This window comes from Corvus kubaryi, unplaced genomic scaffold (genome assembly GCF_017639235.1).
Source record: "Corvus kubaryi isolate FWS band 111438036 unplaced genomic scaffold, C.kubaryi_AGA036_p1.0 37220, whole genome shotgun sequence".
Classification (NCBI taxonomy): Eukaryota; Metazoa; Chordata; class Aves; order Passeriformes; family Corvidae; genus Corvus; species Corvus kubaryi.
In genome coordinates this window covers 929,562-949,034 of record NW_024581063.1, presented here as the reverse complement: position 1 = coordinate 949,034, position 19,473 = coordinate 929,562, and the positions used below count along the sequence as shown (strand labels likewise).

The following is a 19,473-nucleotide window of genomic DNA, read 5'->3' as shown; positions in this document are numbered from 1 at the left end:
ATTTATAGCCCTGGCTGTAATTCTCCTTGGTTCCTTTGGGCAGTGTTTTGATGTTTTTCTGCTTCCTACCAGCTTGACAAGGTGCGTTTCCACATGTGAGAGTCCTCACCCTGACCAACACCTTGTTTTCCAGCCTACTCCCGTGGGATCTGTCCATGTAGATTCTGGGACGTCTGCAGTGACAAGAGACAGCCACATCCACCGGGACCGACCATCGCAACAGGCCCTTCGCAATCAGGTGCATCGCTTGGCTCCTCTCCCAACTCCTCTGGCACTGGAGAAGCAGAAGCCACATGGCACTATAGATGGCTGGGGCTGATTCTTGGTCATGGCACAGACAATTCCTGCTTAATTTAGAGATTATGATTTGAGGAGAATTTTATCAAAGCAACATGTTGTTGAAATAAGGTATCAACCAGTGGAATTCCTCGGGATCGTGAGCCAGCCAGAGTCCAGTTTGGAATGGGGTAACACAGGTTAAAGTTGATGATCCAGCCTGGTCAGACTCCCTGACTACCACATTTTTTGGGGTGCTTTTACTCATAGCACATGGACGGTGAAGCAGACTGAGAGTTGTGCTGTTGGCAGCCTGTTCCCAGGTGCCCTCTGCCCACGGAGCGTGTGGTTGCGATAGGGATGTGTGTCCCAAGAACATCCATATGTCCTTCTCAGAGCGTCCAGTTCATAGTGTGAGTGAGTGTTGCAGAGCACGAAGGACAGGCAGGGCAGAACCCTCAGGAAGGCATCATGGTCTGGATGAGCTGCCACAGGGAAGCTGAATTCCCCATTTTCTCCTTTCTCATTGTACTGTTTTGTTGGTGTTGAGAGTTTGGATTTTCTGTGGTAACAGAATTCTCAGACGTTCAGTAGGTCTCCAACTGCAGCTCCCAGCTGGAGCTGTTGCTGCTCTTATTCCCAGGGAGTGGTTCTGGGCTTATTCTGCTCCTCCAACCTCCATGTTCTGCTTGGTTCCTCGAGCTAGGGGTTGTGGGTGCAGAACCGAGCATGAGGTGTAACAACCAGCCTGGGCTCAGCCTTCCTGGGCTCTGAAGGGTCACACAGCTAACATAAGGTAGCATACATCCCAGTCCATCAGCTACACTCAAGATGGCCCCTCCTTGGGGTGTTGCTGTAGGAAGCCGGGTTGTTTGCAGCATGTGTGATCAGTGTGGGCTGGAGTGTGAGCCCTGATACAGTCATCTGCTTTAATAAATTCCCTGATGGATGCAGTAACCCCTTGGTTTTGGGAGGATTGTCCAGCCAGTTTCCCATTGTCCACCTTGACCACAGACATTCACGCTGTGTATGTGTGAGGCATCGTGTTGCCTTGACAGCACAGTGACACCTGGCTTCGTTTTCAGGCATTTTAGTTCACAAAGACCCAAAGAAATCCCAAAATATGCAGGCAGCCTGCAGGCCTCGTTCTCCTGAGCCGCACGGGTAGTCCGGATGCTGGATTGCACAGCAGCTTTTGTCATATTTTCACTTAAACATTACTTAGGATGATGAATTATTTAATATAACATGGGGGAAATCAGGTTCTTCTCACCAAAACACAAACAACTCTCTTCCGAGGGATTTTCCTTTAAAGTCTTGAGCAAAGCATTTCTCTAAAGGAAAAAGGCAAAATAATATAAACATCTCGAGCAGTGAATTGGAGGCGTGGGTTTGGGCCTCCAGATTTAATGGCCTAATTTTTCTTCTTGGGTATAATAACTGCAGATTCTCTCTTACAATATTTGGCTCCCTGTAAAGAGCTAAGGCGGGATCTCCTCTTTGTAGCCTTTTCCTCTGGAAAGTGAAGGGTTTTAATCAAAGGTGAGTGAGCTCTTCCTCCTCTTTAGTCTTGCCATGGAAGCTGGTAGGAGGGTGATGAGTGTTAATGGGAACTTGATGCTCCCATGCTGTGTCAGGGGACGTTTTGGTTGGATATTAGGAAAAGGTTCTTCCCCCAGAGGGTGCTGGGGCACTGCCCAGGCTCCCCAAGCAATGGTCATGGCCCAAGGCTGCCAGAGCTCCAGGAGTGTTTGGACAGCACTCTCAGGCACAGGGTAGGATTGTTGGGGTGTCTGTGCAGGGCCAGGAGTCGGACTGATGGTCCTTCTGGGTCCCTTCCAGCTCAGAATATTTTATTCTATTCTGTTCTATTCTATTCTGAATTTAATGGCACCACTTCCTTGGTGTCGCTCCTTAGGTTGTGTTGGGCTCAGCTCAAGCCAACTTCAAACCCAGTTTGTCACGTACTTGGATGTAGAGCTAAAAGAGACAAATCTGGCTCTTGTGGCTACTGGGAGCCTTTCCTGGAAATTGCTTCCAGGCTCCCAGGCTTCTCCCAGTGCTGATGTAGCTTCATTCCCTGGGCTAGTCAAGCCACCTGATGCCGTGGAAGAATAGCACTCAATATGTGCTTTCCACTAGCTCATAAAACCTGCATTTTAATTCTCCAATTGTTGTTCCTAATCTTGTGAATTACAGCCATTAAAAAAAATATTCCAAGGGAGATGCTTCTCCTTTGGATGTCACCAAGGACAAAAGGTGTGAGCAGCATCTCAGGCTGACAGGAGGAACGTGTAGTGAGAAGATTTGATAAACAAGATGACCTTAAGGTTCCTTCCAACCCACACCATTCTATGATCCTATTGACAAAACTACCTCTAGGGAAATAGCTCTTGGTTTTGGTGCCTGTTTGGAAGACCAGCCCCGTGGGTCACTCCATGAGGCAGTCAGAGCAAAGGGAGCAACAATGGATGTTTTATGGAGACTTCTCTTTTAATTCTCCTACTTTTTGTATGTGCTCCTGCTCTAATTGAATGACAACTTGCTAGTGATTGTTGAAGTTTATTCTAAGGTGTCTGGGGCCTTCACCTTCACTGCTCAAAACCTGGGTTTATTCACTGGATCCTCTTGTTTCTTGGCCAGATCTGTGGTGTCTCATTCAGCTGAGGCCTGAGGCCAGCACAGATCTGTTTGTCCCACACTTCCCAGTCTTGGGAACCGTTCTTCCCAGTGGTCAGTTGGGTTCAGGTGTGCTGAGATCCTCCTGGGTCTTAGGTGAGTGCTGGATGTGCTATCATCAAAGCTGGGTGACTGCCTTGGTTTGAAAGACAGGTGTCTGCCAAGGAAGGCAGGAACCTCCCTTGGAATGGAGAGTATGACCCCCTTCCCTCTGAATTATTATAACTTTGAAATTAAGGGGCTTTCAGGCAAAGCTATGGGAAAAGGAATAGCAGTTCTTTACTAGTATGTGTGTGGGTAACAAGACAAACAAACACCAACACCGGCAGCACCAACGAGCAGCAGCAGAGCCCAGGGCCGGCCTCTCCCGGCCGCAGGCCCTTTCCCCTCGGTGCAGTTCCGCTCGCGGCCGGCAGGGGCGCTGGTGGCTCCCGGCCGGGCAGGGCGGGTGCGGGGATTCCCCGCGCCTGCAGGGGGCGCTGTGGCGCCAGCTCGGCCGCCTCTCTCCCTCACGCGGTGATGGCGGGAGAGCTGAATGGCGAAATGGGCTGCAGCAGGAGCCTCGGCGTGGCAGTGGGGACAGCAGGGATGAGCAGACTCTGGAGTAGCAAATGAAACTCCCCACCTGTAGCAGGAGCTGGGGGCAGGGGGTGCGGGGCTAGAGTGTAGCAAAAAACCCGGAGGAGTAGCAGAGAAAGCAGTGGGGCTGGGCAGCGGCAGCCCGGATCCCGAACCCGGCCAGGACAGGCTCCCTCGGAGGGGCTCAGAGCTCAGGGTCCCAGGTTTTCCCCTGAGGCACCCAAGTAGATGGTGAGGGTTCTTTCCAGTGAGGTAGGGTGAAAACAAGGTCCCAGTCCAACGCCTGCTTTTATGAGCAAAGGCTCACCCACAGTAAGGAAGAAGCAATACAGGGCTGGGCTCTGGCTGTGGCAGTGAATTCTCCCCGCATAAGCAACAGCTTGACGGTCCTCCTCCGATGTCGACAGAGAAAGGGAGCTAGGGGCTTGGCCCCATCCCCTTTCCTCAGCCTAAAATCTCGTGGTAACTCTGCCCTTCCCAAGTGAAAATCCCTCAGGTAAGAGAGTAGCCAGCTGCACCCTTCCCCCTCCTCCTCCCAGCCACGTCTTTTGTTCTCTTAAGTATGGGTAGTTGTTGTTTCTTAGCAACAGATAGGACAAAATTCCAAGAGAAAAAGAAACAAAAGGAAAAATCCTAACCTCCAGTAGTGACCCACCAGAGCTTCATGTGCAAGTGCAAAGTGATTCTTCTAATAAAACAGATGAAATTCTAGTAATTTAAATCACCTGACCTTTACATCTGTTGGGAACAAAGAGGAAACTTGTTAGCCAAAGTTTCTTATCTACTTTTCTGCAGAGACCCAAAAAGCCCCCAACCCTCTCTCCAGTCAAGCAGGTGTGGTGGATGTTTCCTTCTGCACTGCACAGGTGAATCAGTGTGTGGAACTGTCTTTGGGTGAAATGAAATGTTTGGCTTTGGTTTATGTTGCAAATTTTAGTTTTAAAAGATGTATTTGAGGGAGGTTGAGCTTGTGAATCTCATCTTGCTGCCATGCCAAGTGCTCTGGTGTGTGTGGCCTGACAGACGTAGTTAAATACTGTCGGTGTGATTGTGGCTGTGCTGAAATCCATGGAAGTGAAGTTGTCTAAAGAAATTAATTCCAGAATAGATCTTCCCCTTCATTCAGCAGCTAGAAGAGATGAAATCCACTCACACAGTGGATCACTGCAGCCACCATGGAGGTAAATAATGAGTGCACTTGGTAAAGGGGAATTTTAGACCAGCTAAAAGTGTAAATACCTTGCTTTCTGCAAAGAAACTAACTCACTAACCAACACACCTTTATTTCTTCTCATTCACCTTTTGCCCTCTCTTCTCTTTCTCTCATGCTCCTGAACTCCTGAGCAGGCATCATCCGATCGCCGAGGGGAGTGGGAAATCCAGCCGAGCCGGCAGACAAATACCTCGTACTTGACATCTCATTTGGCTGCGGACCGACATGGAGGATCAGTGCAGGTACCTCTTCCTCCTGTTGTGTGCAGCCTTTGTGTTAAACCCCCTGAATTCTCCTCAAATTGCAGCAATGTTGCAGTCAGGAGAGCGATTTCACTGGTCCTGTCCCGTATGTCATGCTCAAGCTGTGGTTTGGGAGGGACCCGAGCTGTGATGTCCAGCACCGTGGCTTTTACTGTTTCAACAAATTTTTTTAAGCTGTTTTGAATTCAAATTTGTTAAACTGAAGACAGAAAGGAGTGGTATTAGTAGGTCTGGTCTATAAAGCACCCTCTACCCTATGTTGGAGGTGCTCTAGGGCAGTACAGGAAGCTGAAGTAGGATTTGTTGGACATTATCCCCATTAATGTTGGGAAAAGAGTTGAGCTGTTCCAAGGAAGACTACCACCAGTCTGAGGGCACGGTGGGCACAAGGTGGATCTCCAGAGGGTTCCACTGGAAGGAGATGAGCAGAGGATGTGCAACAGACAATGTTGGCGCCAGCACTACCAGTCTTTTTAAATTCCTGGAAAATTCCTGAAAAATTCCTGTTCGTGAAGCCTTACCTGTCCTGGTTGTCACTCAGGCTCACTGAGGGACCTTCTGGCACTAAAGCCAGAGTGAGCTGGCTGGACAAGGTGGAGAGAAGGTGCAGGAGTCATCCAAGCAAACCAGAACTCTGATACCGCTGCCTCTTTGGCAGAGCTTTGCTGTGAGAGCTGGTTCTGCTGTCAGACACAACACCCTGAACACTGGCTCTGGTGAAATGGGAATTAGTGCCTGGAGCAGGACAGAGCTGAGCCAAGGAAACGGGTAGTGCAGGATGTCCCTGAGGAAAATGCAGATTAGGTTGACATTTTTACTTATTCCTGATACTGAGTTGGGTTCAATGCATTTTTGGCTTGATTAGCCATGGTCCTCTTAATTTAAAGATATTTTACTGGGTAGCAGAGAAACAAAGATAAGGTGGACCTGATGAATGTGTAGCTCTGCTCTCAGATGTGAGCAGAGAGTGACCCAGAGAAGTGTCCCAGGTCAGGCCGGATGGGGCTTAGAGCAACCTGTTCTAGTGGAGGTGTCCCTGCCCATGTCAGGGGGTTGGATTAGATGAACTGTAAAAGGTGCTTTCTGACCCAAACCATTCTGTGATTGTGCAACTTCAGCACTCAGAACAGATAGACGTTTTTATTCATATTTTTTTATGTGAGGGGAATGTTTCCTTGTGACAGCAGGACTGAAGCAGCCCTAGGAATCAGATGGGAAGAGTTGCCAACCTGAGCAGTTTATGAGCTCCTTGTGCCACTGTAAGCACTAAAATCCTGCTTATCTGCAGTTGAGAACAGGAAATGAGCTGTGTGTGGCTGCTAAACTGCAGAGGCTGGAATTGTTCCTCAGCAGACGCCCCAGCTCATGCTGGACCTTGGCAGGTCAGCAGCTTTGAGCCGCCATTCCCTTTAAGGTGGAATTTGCCACATGAAAATGAAGTGGCGGCACGTGAAAAGTGAGGAGGAAAATCAAAGCCTTTTGTAAAATGGAATTTAACAAGTAGCTGAACAAAGTGTGGGAAGAGCCCTGGGAACAGCGCGATTAGGTGCCAGCGCTCTGCAGAGCTGCATGGGAGGCGTGGGGGTCTGGAGAACCTAGGGCAGCCCAGGCGTGATGAGTCAGGGAAGGGGTGAGGACCAAGGAGTTGTCACTCAAGGAGAGCTCTGAGCACCGTGAGCCAAGTCCTGACCTGTCCTGGCAGAGCCTGAGGGGCCTGGTTGGCAGAAACAGCAGCTCCTGGTAGGACTGAAGTGTTCAAAATTAAGGTAGCGTGCTGACTAGGGGATGTCTGCACCAAGGGCTTCCTTCCCTTCATCCCTGGTGGTCAGATCATCTGGAGCCACCAGGAGTTCTGGGTACCACCCCTACCTCCACCCCATGGGAGATGCCTCCTTTTACCGTACAGAAAGGTGAAGAGGAGAAGCGGGGGGTGGAAACCGGGCATCCTTACAGCTCTGGAGCCAAGAGCAGCTCCTGGTTTTCACAGCAAGGTGCCGGAGCTTGTGCTAACATCCAGGTGAAGCATGGAAGGGCCGGGCAAACTTTCATCCCATGCAGGTTGCTTTGGGGGTTGTTGTGGTAATGAAGCAGTGATTAGTTATCCAGAAAATTATGTGGATGTCTTGGTTCGAAAGACAGGTGTCTGCCAAGGAAGGTGGGAACCTGCCTTGGAATGGAGAGTATGACCCCCTTCCCTCTGAATTATATAACTTTGAAATTAAGGGAAAAGGAATAGCAGTTCTTTACTAGTATGTGTGTGGGTAACAAGACAAACAAACACCAACACCGGCAGCACCAACGAGCAGCAGCAGAGCCCAGGGCCGGCCTCTCCCGGCCGCAGGCCCTTTCCCCTCGGTGCAGTTCCGCTCGCGGCCGGCAGGGGCGCTGGTGGCTCCCGGCCGGGCAGGGCGGGTGCAGTGATTCCCCGCGCCTGCAGGGGGCGCTGTGGCGCCAGCTCGGCCGCCTCTCTCCCTCACGCGGTGATGGCGGGAGAGCCGGCAGGAGAGATGGAGAAGAGGCTTCCTGTACAAACCCCCAGGGGCAGCCGGTCCTGGTTCCCCTCTGGATGGTGAAATGGACTGCAGCAGGATCCTCGGAGCAGCAGGCTGGAATGGCAGGGATGTGCACACCTAACGCAGTACTTGTGCTCGAGGCACGAGCTCTGGTGAGCCCCCAGTCAGAGAGAGTCCAGCTGCGTTCTTCTGTGTGTCGCTGAAGCGACTTCGGCATCAGGAAAAGAGCTGCTGGCTGAGCTGGCTAGCTGGCTTCTTTGCAGAGGGAGCATGGCAGTAACCGATGGTATCGGCTCACGTTAGCTCGGAGACAAAGGAAGAGAGAGGCTGTTCGGGTCTGACTCCTAACAGGTTTATTGTTAGAAGTTTCACAACCCGAACAAGCTCGGAAGCGATGGAATGTGATGGGATCGCCCCCCGAGGCTTGTCCTCAGTTTTATAGGGAATTTGAAAACCGTGGCAAAAGGGGAGAACAACCAATGAGTTACAAGCCAGGGGGAGGATACAATTTAACAAGAACCACTGGGGGTAAACCGAGAGGCGGGAGTTATAACGGAGAACCAGTGAACAACCGAGTAACCGAGAATTTTCCCGAAGCGGGGGAGGCGGCTTGTACCCAGGCACCGCCCAGGGGGTGCGGCTTAGGCTTCTGAGCCGCCCATCGACCCACCCTCTGAGTCTGCCTCTTGGGGAACTCGATCCAGGGGATGGGCTGGGATTGATTGGCATTATGCAGCCCCAGCCCCGCAGTGGGCTGGGTCACACCAACACACACCCTGGGGTGGCAAACGAAATGTATCACAAACTCCGCAGCTGTAGGAGCAGCTGTGGGGTGTCAGGGTTGGCACAGGGTGCTGGGTTAATGTGTATCAAAAAAGCCCGAAGCAGTAGCAGAGAAAGCAGCGGTGCTGGGCAGTGGCAGCTGCTGCACAGGTGCCCTCCAGGCAGGCGAGAGGGGGTCAGAGTCCCGGGTTTTTCCCTTGAGGCACCTGAACAAATGGTGAGGGTCCTTTCCAGTTAGGTAGGGTGTTAATGAGGTCCCAGTTCAAAAGCTGCTCTTACGAGCAAAGGCTGACCCACAGTAAGGAAAAAGCAGTACAGGGCTGGACTCCACAGTGGTAGTGAATTTTCCCCCACAGTAGCAGCAACTCGACCATTCTCCTCCAATCCGAGAGCGAGAGAGTGAGCGAGGAGTTGAGCCCAGCCCCTCACCCCCCAGCCAAAATCTGGAGGTATCTCTGCCCTTCCCAAGAGAAAACCCCCCATCTAAGAGAGTAGCCAACTGCACCCTTCCCCCTCCTTGGCCACTTCTTTTGTGGCCACTTCTTGTGCCACTCTTAGGCAACAGATGGGACAAAATTCCCTGAGAGAAAGAAAAAAACCAGTAATCCTAATCTTCAACAGTGGAGCTGCTGGGAGCTGGGGAGCTGGATGGTTATCCCTGTAATGGAAAAGCTGGAGTGAGCCATCATCGAAGGTGTGAGGCAAAAAGAGATGAGGGACTGTGTCGGTAGCTTTGGGGCAAGGACATAATTCCCAAGATTGGCTGTGTGAGGAATGAGACTTAAGGAATGAGGCTTCTGCCCACAGTACTGTCAGGCAATGGGACTGAGCTGCTCACCTGTAAAAATGTCAGGAGAAAACAATCAGCATCATACAGCTCACGTGTGTAGGTGGGGCTGGCAGTCAGTGCTCACACCAGTGCCTGCGCTCCCAGAGGGGCCTCTCGATGCCAAGTCATGTGCTGGGCACAGGAATGTGAGCTAGGGAACCCACACATAGCCCCCTGCCTGCTGCTCTGCTTTGGCTGCTCCAGCCTGGAGACTCCAAGGCACCCATGAAGCCCAGGAGCCTCCTGAGAGCGTGCAAAGAGACAGGAGCAAACAGATACTCGTCAGATTTCCCATTCCCACAGCAGCTCTTGCCAGGGAGCCTCATGAACGGGGTGTTCCTTTGTGTTGCAGGTGGTGAGCTCAACCAACGGGGAGCTGAATGTGGATGACCCAACAGGAGCACACTCCAACGCGCCCATCACAGCGCAGGCGGAGGTGGAGGTGGTGGAGGAAGCTAAGTAAGTTTCCTTTACAACAGGCTTTCCACTGGTTGGTCATTAATCCTTCTCCTGGGAAGCGAGTGGGGACGTTTTTGTGTGGCAAAGTCCTCAATGCTCGTGTCCCGTGCCCTTTTCCTTGCATATTGCTGCTTTTGTGCATGGTGCCTTCAGTGCTGCTGCTGCTGCTGCTTCTCTTTGACACTTGTCATGCCTGGAGAACATAACTTTTACTCAGAGCATGTATTGCCAGATAGACATTTCAGGAGCACAGATACCAAAATACCAGGAGCTGATCTCAGGAATCCCAGTGAGTGTCCCCCATTGCAGAGGGAGAACGCGCTGTGCTCTCATGCTGTGAGCGTAGGAGTAGCTCGAGACAGCTCAGCAAAGAGATCAGTGGTCTGAGAGCTGTCACTTCATTTCTGGCTGTGAGAGATGGGTGCCAGGTATCCAGTCTGGAAGTGACTCCTGCAGGGATGGGTAGTTCTCCCTGGGGTTGTCTTGGTCCAGCCCTGTAAAAGCTGAGTGAAAGGAACCAGAAGCAGCTTGTGGAGGAGGAAGTGCTCCCTCTAAGCTGACCTCTCCTGTAGCTTGTGGTCAGAAGTGAGAGCTGCTGTCAGAGCTGCTGCGTTGACCATTTTGGCTCCTGTCCTGCATCCAGCACCATCGTGTCACCTTCTGCACCTTCTCGCTGCCTCTGAACTAAACCAGGACCTGTCACTGCAGGGTCCACACAGAATTCTGGCGCTCTCCAAGCGAGGGGCCAATAGGCCCAGGGCTGACTTTGAACAGGTTGGTGCTGAGACGTGGCCCAGCTGCCTGGTTATTATTTCACTGGGTGATAGTGGTGCCACTTGTCCCCCACTGTTTACCTCAGCCTTTGCTGGCACTTCTGGGTGAAGAGGAAAAGTGGCAGGTGCGAGGAAGGGTGTATTGGATGGAAAAGGTCCCTAGGTATGTGTCATCTGTGCTGGTTGTCCTGAAGGTCTTCGCTCTCTATTCCCCAGTCCCTTGGGAAGCGCCTGTGTGGGATCTTGCTCACTGGTAGAAGCCACAGACAAACCTTCTCCTCCCAGCCCAAGAAGCCTCGGATTTGGTGCAGGCTCCTCATCAAGGTGGCAGGGAGGGGGAGATCTTGAGGAGCAGCTTCCAGAGTGGTCAACATTCCTCTTAGATATGGGTTGTGTGGCTGGCAGAGACCATCAGTTTGGCGTCATGGGCTCTGAAGGGGGTCGCCCCAGGCATGCGGCTCCTAGGATGGGGCAGACTGTCACCCTCAACAGTTCTGATCCAACAGCCCAGTGCAAGGAAGAACCAGGAACGTCTCCAGCCCGTGTTCGTGCAGTGAGGCCAGGTCCAGCTCGCACTCTGTGTACAGGGGAGACGTCAAGGCAGGTGGGAAGGAGCTGTGCCACCCAGGCCCTGTCCCACAGCACATGGAGCTGTCCTGTCTCTCTCCAACCCTTGTTTGTGGGCTCCCAGATTGGTTTTGGAGGTGCTGGGAAGCAGAGCATAAGCTGCTTTGCACTGACAGGTTTGGGGTCTCTTGTAATTCCCAAGCGTAGATCACTTCATTCTGCTTGCCACAGGGAGGACTTTGTCTTTCCTCACATCTCTGATCACAAATCCCCTCAGGCACACAAGAAGAGCAAAGGATTTTGGGATTCTGCTCTGCAGAACAGGGTGCCAGAGAGAGCTGGCAGGAGCTGGAGCTGGAGCTGGGCTCTGTGTTTTGAGATGGGCTTCCCCTGGCACTCCACAGGCAGAGCAAATGCAAATGCTTCTGCTTGGAGTGTGCTGGAGAAAAGCTCTGGATTCTGGCTTGTGGGTTTCGCTGGAGGGCAGGTCCCAGGTGTGGATCCATCATCAGGCCCTTCTGCTGCTGGAGCTGCAGGGGACAAGAGCAGATGGTGGCCCGGAGTCCCTTTCTGATCCCAGCCCCAGATAAGAACCTGACGGGGCTGGTGCCTCTATGGAGAACGGGTGTTTGTCGGAGGCCTCACGCCCACGGAAGAGGTGGCGAGGACAGAGTGGTGTGAGTGCTGGGGCGGGCGGCGGGCAGGCCTGGTGTGTGTCTGCCACTCTGCACTGCATGTTTGCATGGCTGCGGTGACTCGCTTCCATCCCACCTCTGTGAACTAATCGCTCTTTCTTCCTTTCTGTGTTTTTTCTCTACACTCTCTGTAGCTGCCTGAAAATGCTCAACTTGTGGTGAGTCCCTCTCTCCAGTCCACATGCAAGGGGGAGCGGACCAGACTAGACTGGGGTTGGCAAAACCAAACCCACCAAACACTAAAAAGGCACAAAGTCAAAGCCAACCCAGAGCTGTTTTGATTTTAGGACCACGTGCAATACTGGGGAGGGCATGGGCTGTGTCCAACCGGCCACACTAGGCTGAGGGATTCAGCTAATCTCTGAATGGATGGATGCAAAATCGGATTTTAATCCTTTCCTATTTGGCTTTCCATCTCCCCCAAACGTTTACGTCCGTGAGCAGATGATGCCTGATGGAGTTGGGCAGAGTCGGGCCTAAGCTGGCTGAGCCTCTTGCAGGAATTCCTCACGCAGACGGTTACAAAGGGAAAACCCTGCACTGGGTAACGAGGAGAGGGGCCAGCTGCTTCCTTGGAAAGTCTCCTCTTGGAGAAGCACAGGCCAGAGAGCATGGAAGGACAAGGCCAGGGAGTCCTCATTAGTAACAGAGCCCCTACTCAGAGAGGGTAGGTGGGAGGTGGCTCCTTTCCACCCAGCTGAGGTGCAGGTGAATGGGCTTCTCCAGGAAAGAAGGGGTGGAAAGGTTGGGATTAGCACTGGTCCAAGCCCAGCTTGGGGCTTTATCGGGGTTTTGAAGCTGCAGCTGTAGTGTCTCAGTCTCAGGTTGAACCAGGAGGAGCCCCTTGGGGAAACCACGTACCCAGTAAGTGGAGGACCAAGCAGATACTCAGATGAGTTTGTAGGTGCCAGGGAGGACTGATGGGTGGGAATTGCCACAGAGTGAGGGGACCAAGCCCGTGTGCGGCGAGGAATGTCCTTGTTGGATGAGAGACTGACTCTGCCCTGCTCTCCATAGGCATCGCCTCCAATACCTCTGGCATCTCTGGCTTCTCTGTATGTCATAGTCTGGGGCTGTTCTCTTGGGCATCGTCTGCATGCAGAGAGATCACGTTCTGTAATTGTCAGCCTGCCCTATCCTTTTATTTTGGTGTTTTGCCTCTGCCTGTCTGAACTGCCAGGACTTCCTTTCCTGAACCCTTCCCTGGACCTCTGAGTAAGAGCCTAAAAAGACAGTCACAAGGAAAACCAGCCAGCAGTCAGTCAGCTCCCTTTGTTCAGTGCCCAAGGAGTCGAGTGCTGCTCAGCCCCTTCTTCCCTTACCCGCTGCATGCAAAACCATCACTCGTGCATCCTCCATCCTCTCCCTGTGACGTCCCCCTTACTCACCATCACCCAAGCCATGAAGGAAGGTGGTGGCTACTGTGGGAGAGAAATACTGTGACAGGCTAAAGCAGGAGATGGGGGCAGATGGCCCAGGACAACAAAATGCCAGAGCAATGCCGTCCTGGGGCGGGGTTCCAGCCTTGGCTGGGGGTGCTGAGGTGGCACACAAACACCTCAGGGTGGGTGGGCAGCAATGGAGGCACCACTTGCCCTGCAAGGTCAAGGGCTTTGCATTTCTCCTCATCCCACATCCAAACCGGGCCTGTTCAGGAGCCTAGAGACAAATCATGGACATCAGTCCATGCAGTGGGAGGGGTGCCTCCTCTTGGGGGGCTATGGGAGCTCTCCATGTCTCAGGGGGAGTTGTTTGTTCTCCCAAGCAGTCCATCTGTGCTGGCAGGCTCCACCCACAGCAGGTGGTGCTCACCCATCGCTTTTGCACCCCGGAGTGAGGCTCCTGCACCCAGGGACAAGCATCTGGATGAGAGTTCCTCCAGCTCTGAGAGGACAGGGGTATAATGCTGACATTCCATGAAGGACCCAGTGAAAAATAGTATGGAGAAGATGTTAGAGTGGTTTGGAATGTTTTTAGCCTGCAACAGATGGTTGTAGGAAAAAAAGGTCTTTGCATCCTCATGTTTGAACAACACTCTCAGGCACATGGTTGGATTCTTGGGGCTGTATTGTACAGAGCCAGGAGTTGGACTCGATGATCCTTGTGGGTCTCTTCCAACTCAGGATCTTCTATGATTTAGTGGTCTACTCTGGTTGCTTATCCTGGCATCCTTTCCAGCAGCCTGGAAGAGCAGTCTTCCAGAATCACCGGGGCTTCTCCAGGGACAGCTGTCCCAGCAGATGGAGAACTCTCACAGAGGTGCAGAGAATTCCTGACCGTGGGCTGAGGGTAGAAAGGTAGATACATGTTCAACACCAAGGAATCCTGTAGGAAGCCAGCAGGAGTATAGGATCTGGCCAACTGCTCCCAGTGTATCCCACAGGGAACCCACCGCTCCTTACGGTTCAGCTGCGTTGGGCGTTCCTCTCCCCACCTCAGCCTCCACTCTCCATCCTTCTTGCTTCCCCACATCCTGTGCACCTCCCTCGCATCGGATGGGGGAAGAAGCAGGGGTTCTGCATCCCAGCACTGAGTGATTGATCTGAGGTGGAAGCTCTGGTTATCGTGAAAGGTTCAGTAAAGAAACCTGGTCCCTGAGCCAAGGTCTCTTTGGAACTTGTTTTTTTAGTGAACGGTGGTGAAAACTAAACTTCTCATGGCTGGGAAGAGCAGCCAGGGCTCGCCATCCCAGTCCACTTCCTCTGGGGTGTGACAGGGGGAGTGGAGCACCTGGGTCCCTGTTTTACTGCTTTCCCAGATGGCTCCTTGTGTTGCTGCTCCAGTGGAGCCTGGGAGGGAGAAGCCCGGCCAGCACTGTGGGGCCTGGCAGTGGGACACCCCAGCTGGCCGTGGCTGGTCTCCCAGTCCGGGCTGGTGGTGTCATCCACCCACCAGCACCTGCCCCCCGTACCGGCAACGTGGTGGGGCCTGGGCCAGGCGGGCAGAGGTGCTGTTGCATGAGGACAGGCGGGGGGATGGTGGGCACATGGCGGGGACATCGCAGGGTGCCAGGCGCGGGGCTGACTCTCCTTGTCCTTTGTGCCCCAGGTGCTGCTGCTTCTTTAAGAGGAAACGGAAGAAGACGGCTCAGCGTCACAAGTGACCGGTGCCTCCTGGGCCTTGCAGGAACCACCATGCCTGCAGCTCCTGCCCTGTCTCACTGCAAGGGGCTTCTCTTTAGGAGGGAGGATGAGGAGGAGGAGGCATAGGAGGAAGAGAGAAAAAAAAAAAAAAAAAAGTGACATTTTAAACCAAAAAGAGAAGAAAACGTTCCAAAACAAACCACTCTGGGGTGGATCTGCTGAATGGTCTCCCTCGTTCACTCCAAGCCTGAAGCTCCTTTTGGGACCAGGACTGTGGCTGGCTCAGGTCTTGGTCGCCCTGGGAGGGGGGCTGGCTGGCTGACCCTCCTTCCTGTTGTTTACGGCGAAGGCATCGTTCACACAAACCTGAGGACTGTGCTTAGTTCCTGCTCACTTTCCTCCCCTCCCTCCCCTGCACTCTGCTCCTCTGTCCTCCTCCCTCCTTAATTTAAGTGAAGAAATCCCATAGGCTCGATTGGCTGTGGAGAGGGCAGGAGGATGCGGGGCAGGCAGGAGAGTTGCTGGGAGAAGGGCCTGACTGCTGCAGCAGGAAGAGACAGGTTCCCTCTATGGCTCCTTGGGAACAGTTACACTGTAATGTGCAAGCTGTGAGAAATTTGCAATCTACTGTTCCAGTTAGGGTTTTTTTTCCGGCTCCCTTGACACCTCCCTCCTCTGACAGTAACAGAGCAGTGTGGATTGTTTTAAAGAAGCTGACGTCGTTGCACTTTTTATTATTTTTAGCATTTACAGATGCACATTGTATCTGTGGATCTCTGCGTGGCCGCGCCAGCGCAGGCAGACATCCAGCGGGGAGGACGGTGGGGTGCATGGAATGCCCCTGAGTGGGGATGCCCAGGACCCTCGTGCCAGTCTGGGGCTCCCGACACCCACCCTGGGCCGTGCGCTGAGGAAAGCATACTTGAATTTCCAATCACCCTTCCTAGCTGCCAGTGAATGTCCTTTCCATGGTTTCCTACACCGTGCCTGACCCAGCGGGACGGGAGACGCTAGGCTGTCACCCAACGTGGGCCAGAGGGAACAGCACTGGCTTTGCTGATCCTGATGAATTTGTGCTGGTTTAAGAGGTAGATCAGGATTGAGGTTCCTGAGAAACAGCCATTTCCTGAAGCCTGGGCGTTTCTCGGTGTGGGCAGCCAGGCAGCCTTCCCAAATCCCTCCTTGGGTTGATTGGGAACCTTCTGCAAGAACACATTAGTGGGAGCAAAGTTTCCCCAGCAGGGGAGAGGATACTTCATGCCTTAACACTGTTGCCATCTCCCGATGGTCAGATAGGTTTGACTGGAATCGCCTTCACATCCTCTCTGTGAGCATGGGGCAGGCGCAAGTTCTGCACCCCCGGAGCAGCCACGGTTCTCCTGCACCACTTTGAGCCAAACCAATAGCAAGGAAAGGGCTTGGGGTGCTTTTCACACCCAGAAAAACAGTGAAATCTTGCATCCAACTGCAGCGTTGCCCAAATTGGAGGAGATGAGGCTGCCAGGGGTTACTGGAGAGGTGGCAGGGCTGTGAGAGAACTGAGGCAGCTTTGGGGAGGTTGTGAATAGGTTCCTTCGACTTTGTCTTTCCATGTGTGACACCAGACCAGGCTGGAACTGCTCATTTGTCATAAAGTTGGGCCTGGCTTACCCCAAAATCCTAGAGAGCATGAAGGGAGGAAGTGGAGAGACTAGATCTCATTATCATTTATTCAGTTTAATGATAATCTGTGTAGCTTGGAGTTCACAGAGTGGCATTGCCAGGAGGTTCAGTTTCCCTGGCTGGGTAGGAGCAGGCTTAGAGGGCAGGAGATCAGCCTGGGCAGCAAGCTCTGGGCTTGCTCCTCACGCATTCCTGAGTCAGGCAGGCACTGGTGTGGTGCCAGGGTGGAAAAGCCTCACTCCTGGCTGGGATCCCCGCACAGCATCTGTTCTCCATTCTCCGCCGCGTTCTCTCCATGCCTTATCCCAACAAGCGCACTGGAGGCGCGGAGCCCTCGGCTCACGCGTGCACCTCCTTCCCCTTAGCAAAGCACTTTTCCTCCAGCCGGGCTGTGGGCCGGGGTGGGAACGGGGCAGGAAGGGCACCGCTCACCTCCCGCAGGCATGTGCCAGGCGTGCGGCCCGCTCCCCTCCTGCCACAGGGAGGACGTGGCCATGGTCACATTCCACCTTCCTCTTCCCAAACTCCTCCGCTGCCAGTGGCTCCCAGAAGCCGCATCTCTGGCACAGGCATTCCCCTCTCTGCTGTAGGAAACCATGGTTTGGCATCTTGGGAGGGGGGTCCAGGGGCACAGGCGCTCCCCGGGGAGCTGCCCTGCCCGCTGCCGACGGAGCCGGGCCCTGAGACACTTCTGTTGCTGCCCTCCCAAGCCCCACTAAGTGCCTGTCACCAGAACTCGATTCCTTCTGCATCTCCTGCCGTGTTTGGTCATTCCTCGCTGCCTCCGCTCAAGGAGCAGCTTGTAGTTGCAGCATATGTAAGTGTTTGCAGGGTGAGGGAGGGTGGGGGGGGGAAAGGGGCCATCTCAACAGGTTTTGTTCTTAAATGTTTTTTGGTTTCTTTTGTTTCGGTTTATTTTTTTGTTTTGGTTTTTTTTGTTTTTTTAAGTGAATGTATTTGATTGTTTAGAAACTTTCCTGACCTTGTTTTTAAGTGGGTTGGTTTGAAAGCTGTTTCATGGTGACCCACTACAGCTTCTCTCCGGAGATACGGTGTTCTTTTAATCCTACAATGATGTGTTTGTAGGGGAGGACTGTCCCCCCACGGCATGCTGGTAATGCTCACTTGTACCAAGCCCTCTTGCACTATAATCGTACGTTGGACTCTTCAAAAAAGGGCAAAGATGTGGGGTGGCTTTTTAACAAAAAAAAAATCAAAAAAAAAAAGAAAATAAAGCAGGTTAACAGCAGGTCCTGTGCTTGAGGGAACCACTGTCCCCAGGGAGCTTGGAGGTGACGAGGAGAGCCAGCCATGCTGTGGAAGGACGTAGGGCATTAACCTGGGCAATCCCTCCTCTCCTTGCCGGGAGTGGTCAGCAGCCGGGAGACCCCGGGCAAGGGGAGGGCTCTCGGGGGCTCCCTGCGCGGGTGCCCCCGACACCGCTCTTGGCCTACCAACGTTGCGATGCAGTCTTCTGAGGTATCAAGTGAGATGATTATTATTTTTTTTCAATAAAACATTGCACTGCTGCATTGTTCTCCATTAATAGATGTATTTATTACGTCAGCCTGACCACGCCACTTGTGTTTTGTTGTCCTTTGGCTCTGCTGGGCACTTGTGTCACCCTCTGCTCCCCTCGGAGGGGGCAGCGCATGGGTGAGACCTTGTAGAGGACCTCAACACTTTGTGCTTTACAGCCATGGGCAGTTCAGCCCCATGGAGCTCGGCCAAGGTGCAGTGGCACTGATTTCCCTTCTCCCTGGGCCAGCACATTCCCACCTCAGCTGTGTCCTGGAATGCAGGATGCCTTGTCCTGAGGCAGCCCTTGAGAGGGACCACAGGGAGAGGGGTACTGGGACCTGCCCCCCTGGCAAGGCTGTGGGATAAAAACTGCAGGAAGGAGTGAGAGAAGCCCAAATTCCTCTTAAATACTAGGAGAGGTCAGGCTGGAAGTACACGGGATTGTCTGTGGTGTTGCAGGTGTCCACATTCAGCTTAGCACCATCACTGAATGTGTCACTGCCCATGGCAGAGATTGGACCTGTGAAGATCTCTTCCAACCCAAATCAGTCTGAGATTGCAAATCCTGGTGTTAGCTGAACATGTGGGAATTAGGTTTTCATCAGGTCTGGGTCAGTGTCAAGCCCCAAAAAGATAAATCTCAAAGGTGGAGATGCGGGTTCCAAGGTTCAGGGAGGGAACATTGAGGTTCATCTCCTTGTCAGAGTACACATGTGCCAAGACAAATTTTTGGGAACGGGAAATGAAAGCTCATGCTAAAAACTGGACATTTAAGGCTGGGAATTAAGGGACAAAATGTCACACACGAGAGATCACTGTGGAGCAGGTTCCAAGCATGGGAACACCTCGGTTCCGGTGCGGGTGTCTCTGTGTGGGGCAGTGCCAGCTGCTCTCAAAGGTGGTTTGGCCCTCGAGTGGCATCTTTTTAACGCGACTGCTCAGACATTGACCCGCAGCCATTTGGCTCGCCGGGGGCTCGGCTCGTCCTCCGGCCGCGGGCACGGGCACCGAGCGGTCACCGCCTTTGGCCGCTCCATGTCCCTCTGCCCGGTGGGCCGCCGCTGCTGCTACCGGGGACACACCGGGCCCGGGGACACCGGCCCGGGGCACACACCGGGACACACCAGGCTCGCACGGGGACAGCGGCCCGGGGCACACACCGGGACACACCAGGGACACACCAGGGACGCACCGGCCCGGGGCACACACCGGGACACACCAGGGACACGCCGGGACACACCAGGCACACGCCGGGACACACCAGGGACACGCCGGGACACACCAGGGACACGCCGGGATAGCTCCCGCCCTCCGGCCGCGTCCATTGGCCATCGCCACCCTCGGTCCCGCCCCTCTCCCGCCTCCTCCCCCTCAGCGACCAATCATCTCGCGTTCCGCTTCTGATTGACAGCGCCGCGGCCGCCCAGCGAGGGGCAACGTGGCAGACGCCCGCGCTCCGCCCGGCCGGAAGGTGCCACGTTCCCCCCCTGTGGCCGCGGTTGGTCGCGCCCGGGCGGGCGGAGCGGGCGGGCGCGCAGCTCGGGCGGTACCACGACGCGGCGCGGGCGGGGGTGTGCG

At 53.7% G+C, this 19,473-nt stretch overlaps 1 protein-coding gene across 4 annotated transcripts in view; it reads left to right on the top strand.

Moving 5' to 3' along the window:
- CSNK1G1 (casein kinase 1 gamma 1) overlaps positions 1-17,916 on the top strand; it is an 85,475-nt gene extending 67,559 nt beyond the window's left edge. For 3 of the 4 annotated variants that reach the window (XM_042022780.1, XM_042022779.1, XM_042022781.1), the window contains exons 10-14: positions 134-238; positions 4,882-4,989; positions 9,488-9,594; positions 11,764-11,787; positions 14,678-17,916. In XM_042022780.1, the coding sequence (XP_041878714.1) occupies positions 134-238; positions 4,882-4,989; positions 9,488-9,594; positions 11,764-11,787; positions 14,678-14,732 (399 nt within the window). In that variant the 3' untranslated portion in view covers positions 14,733-17,916. The remainder of the gene's footprint in view (positions 1-133; positions 239-4,881; positions 4,990-9,487; positions 9,595-11,763; positions 11,788-14,677) is intronic. The other variant, XM_042022782.1, reaches the window with a different exon arrangement.
- The last annotated feature ends 1,557 nt before the right edge of the window (positions 17,917-19,473 follow it).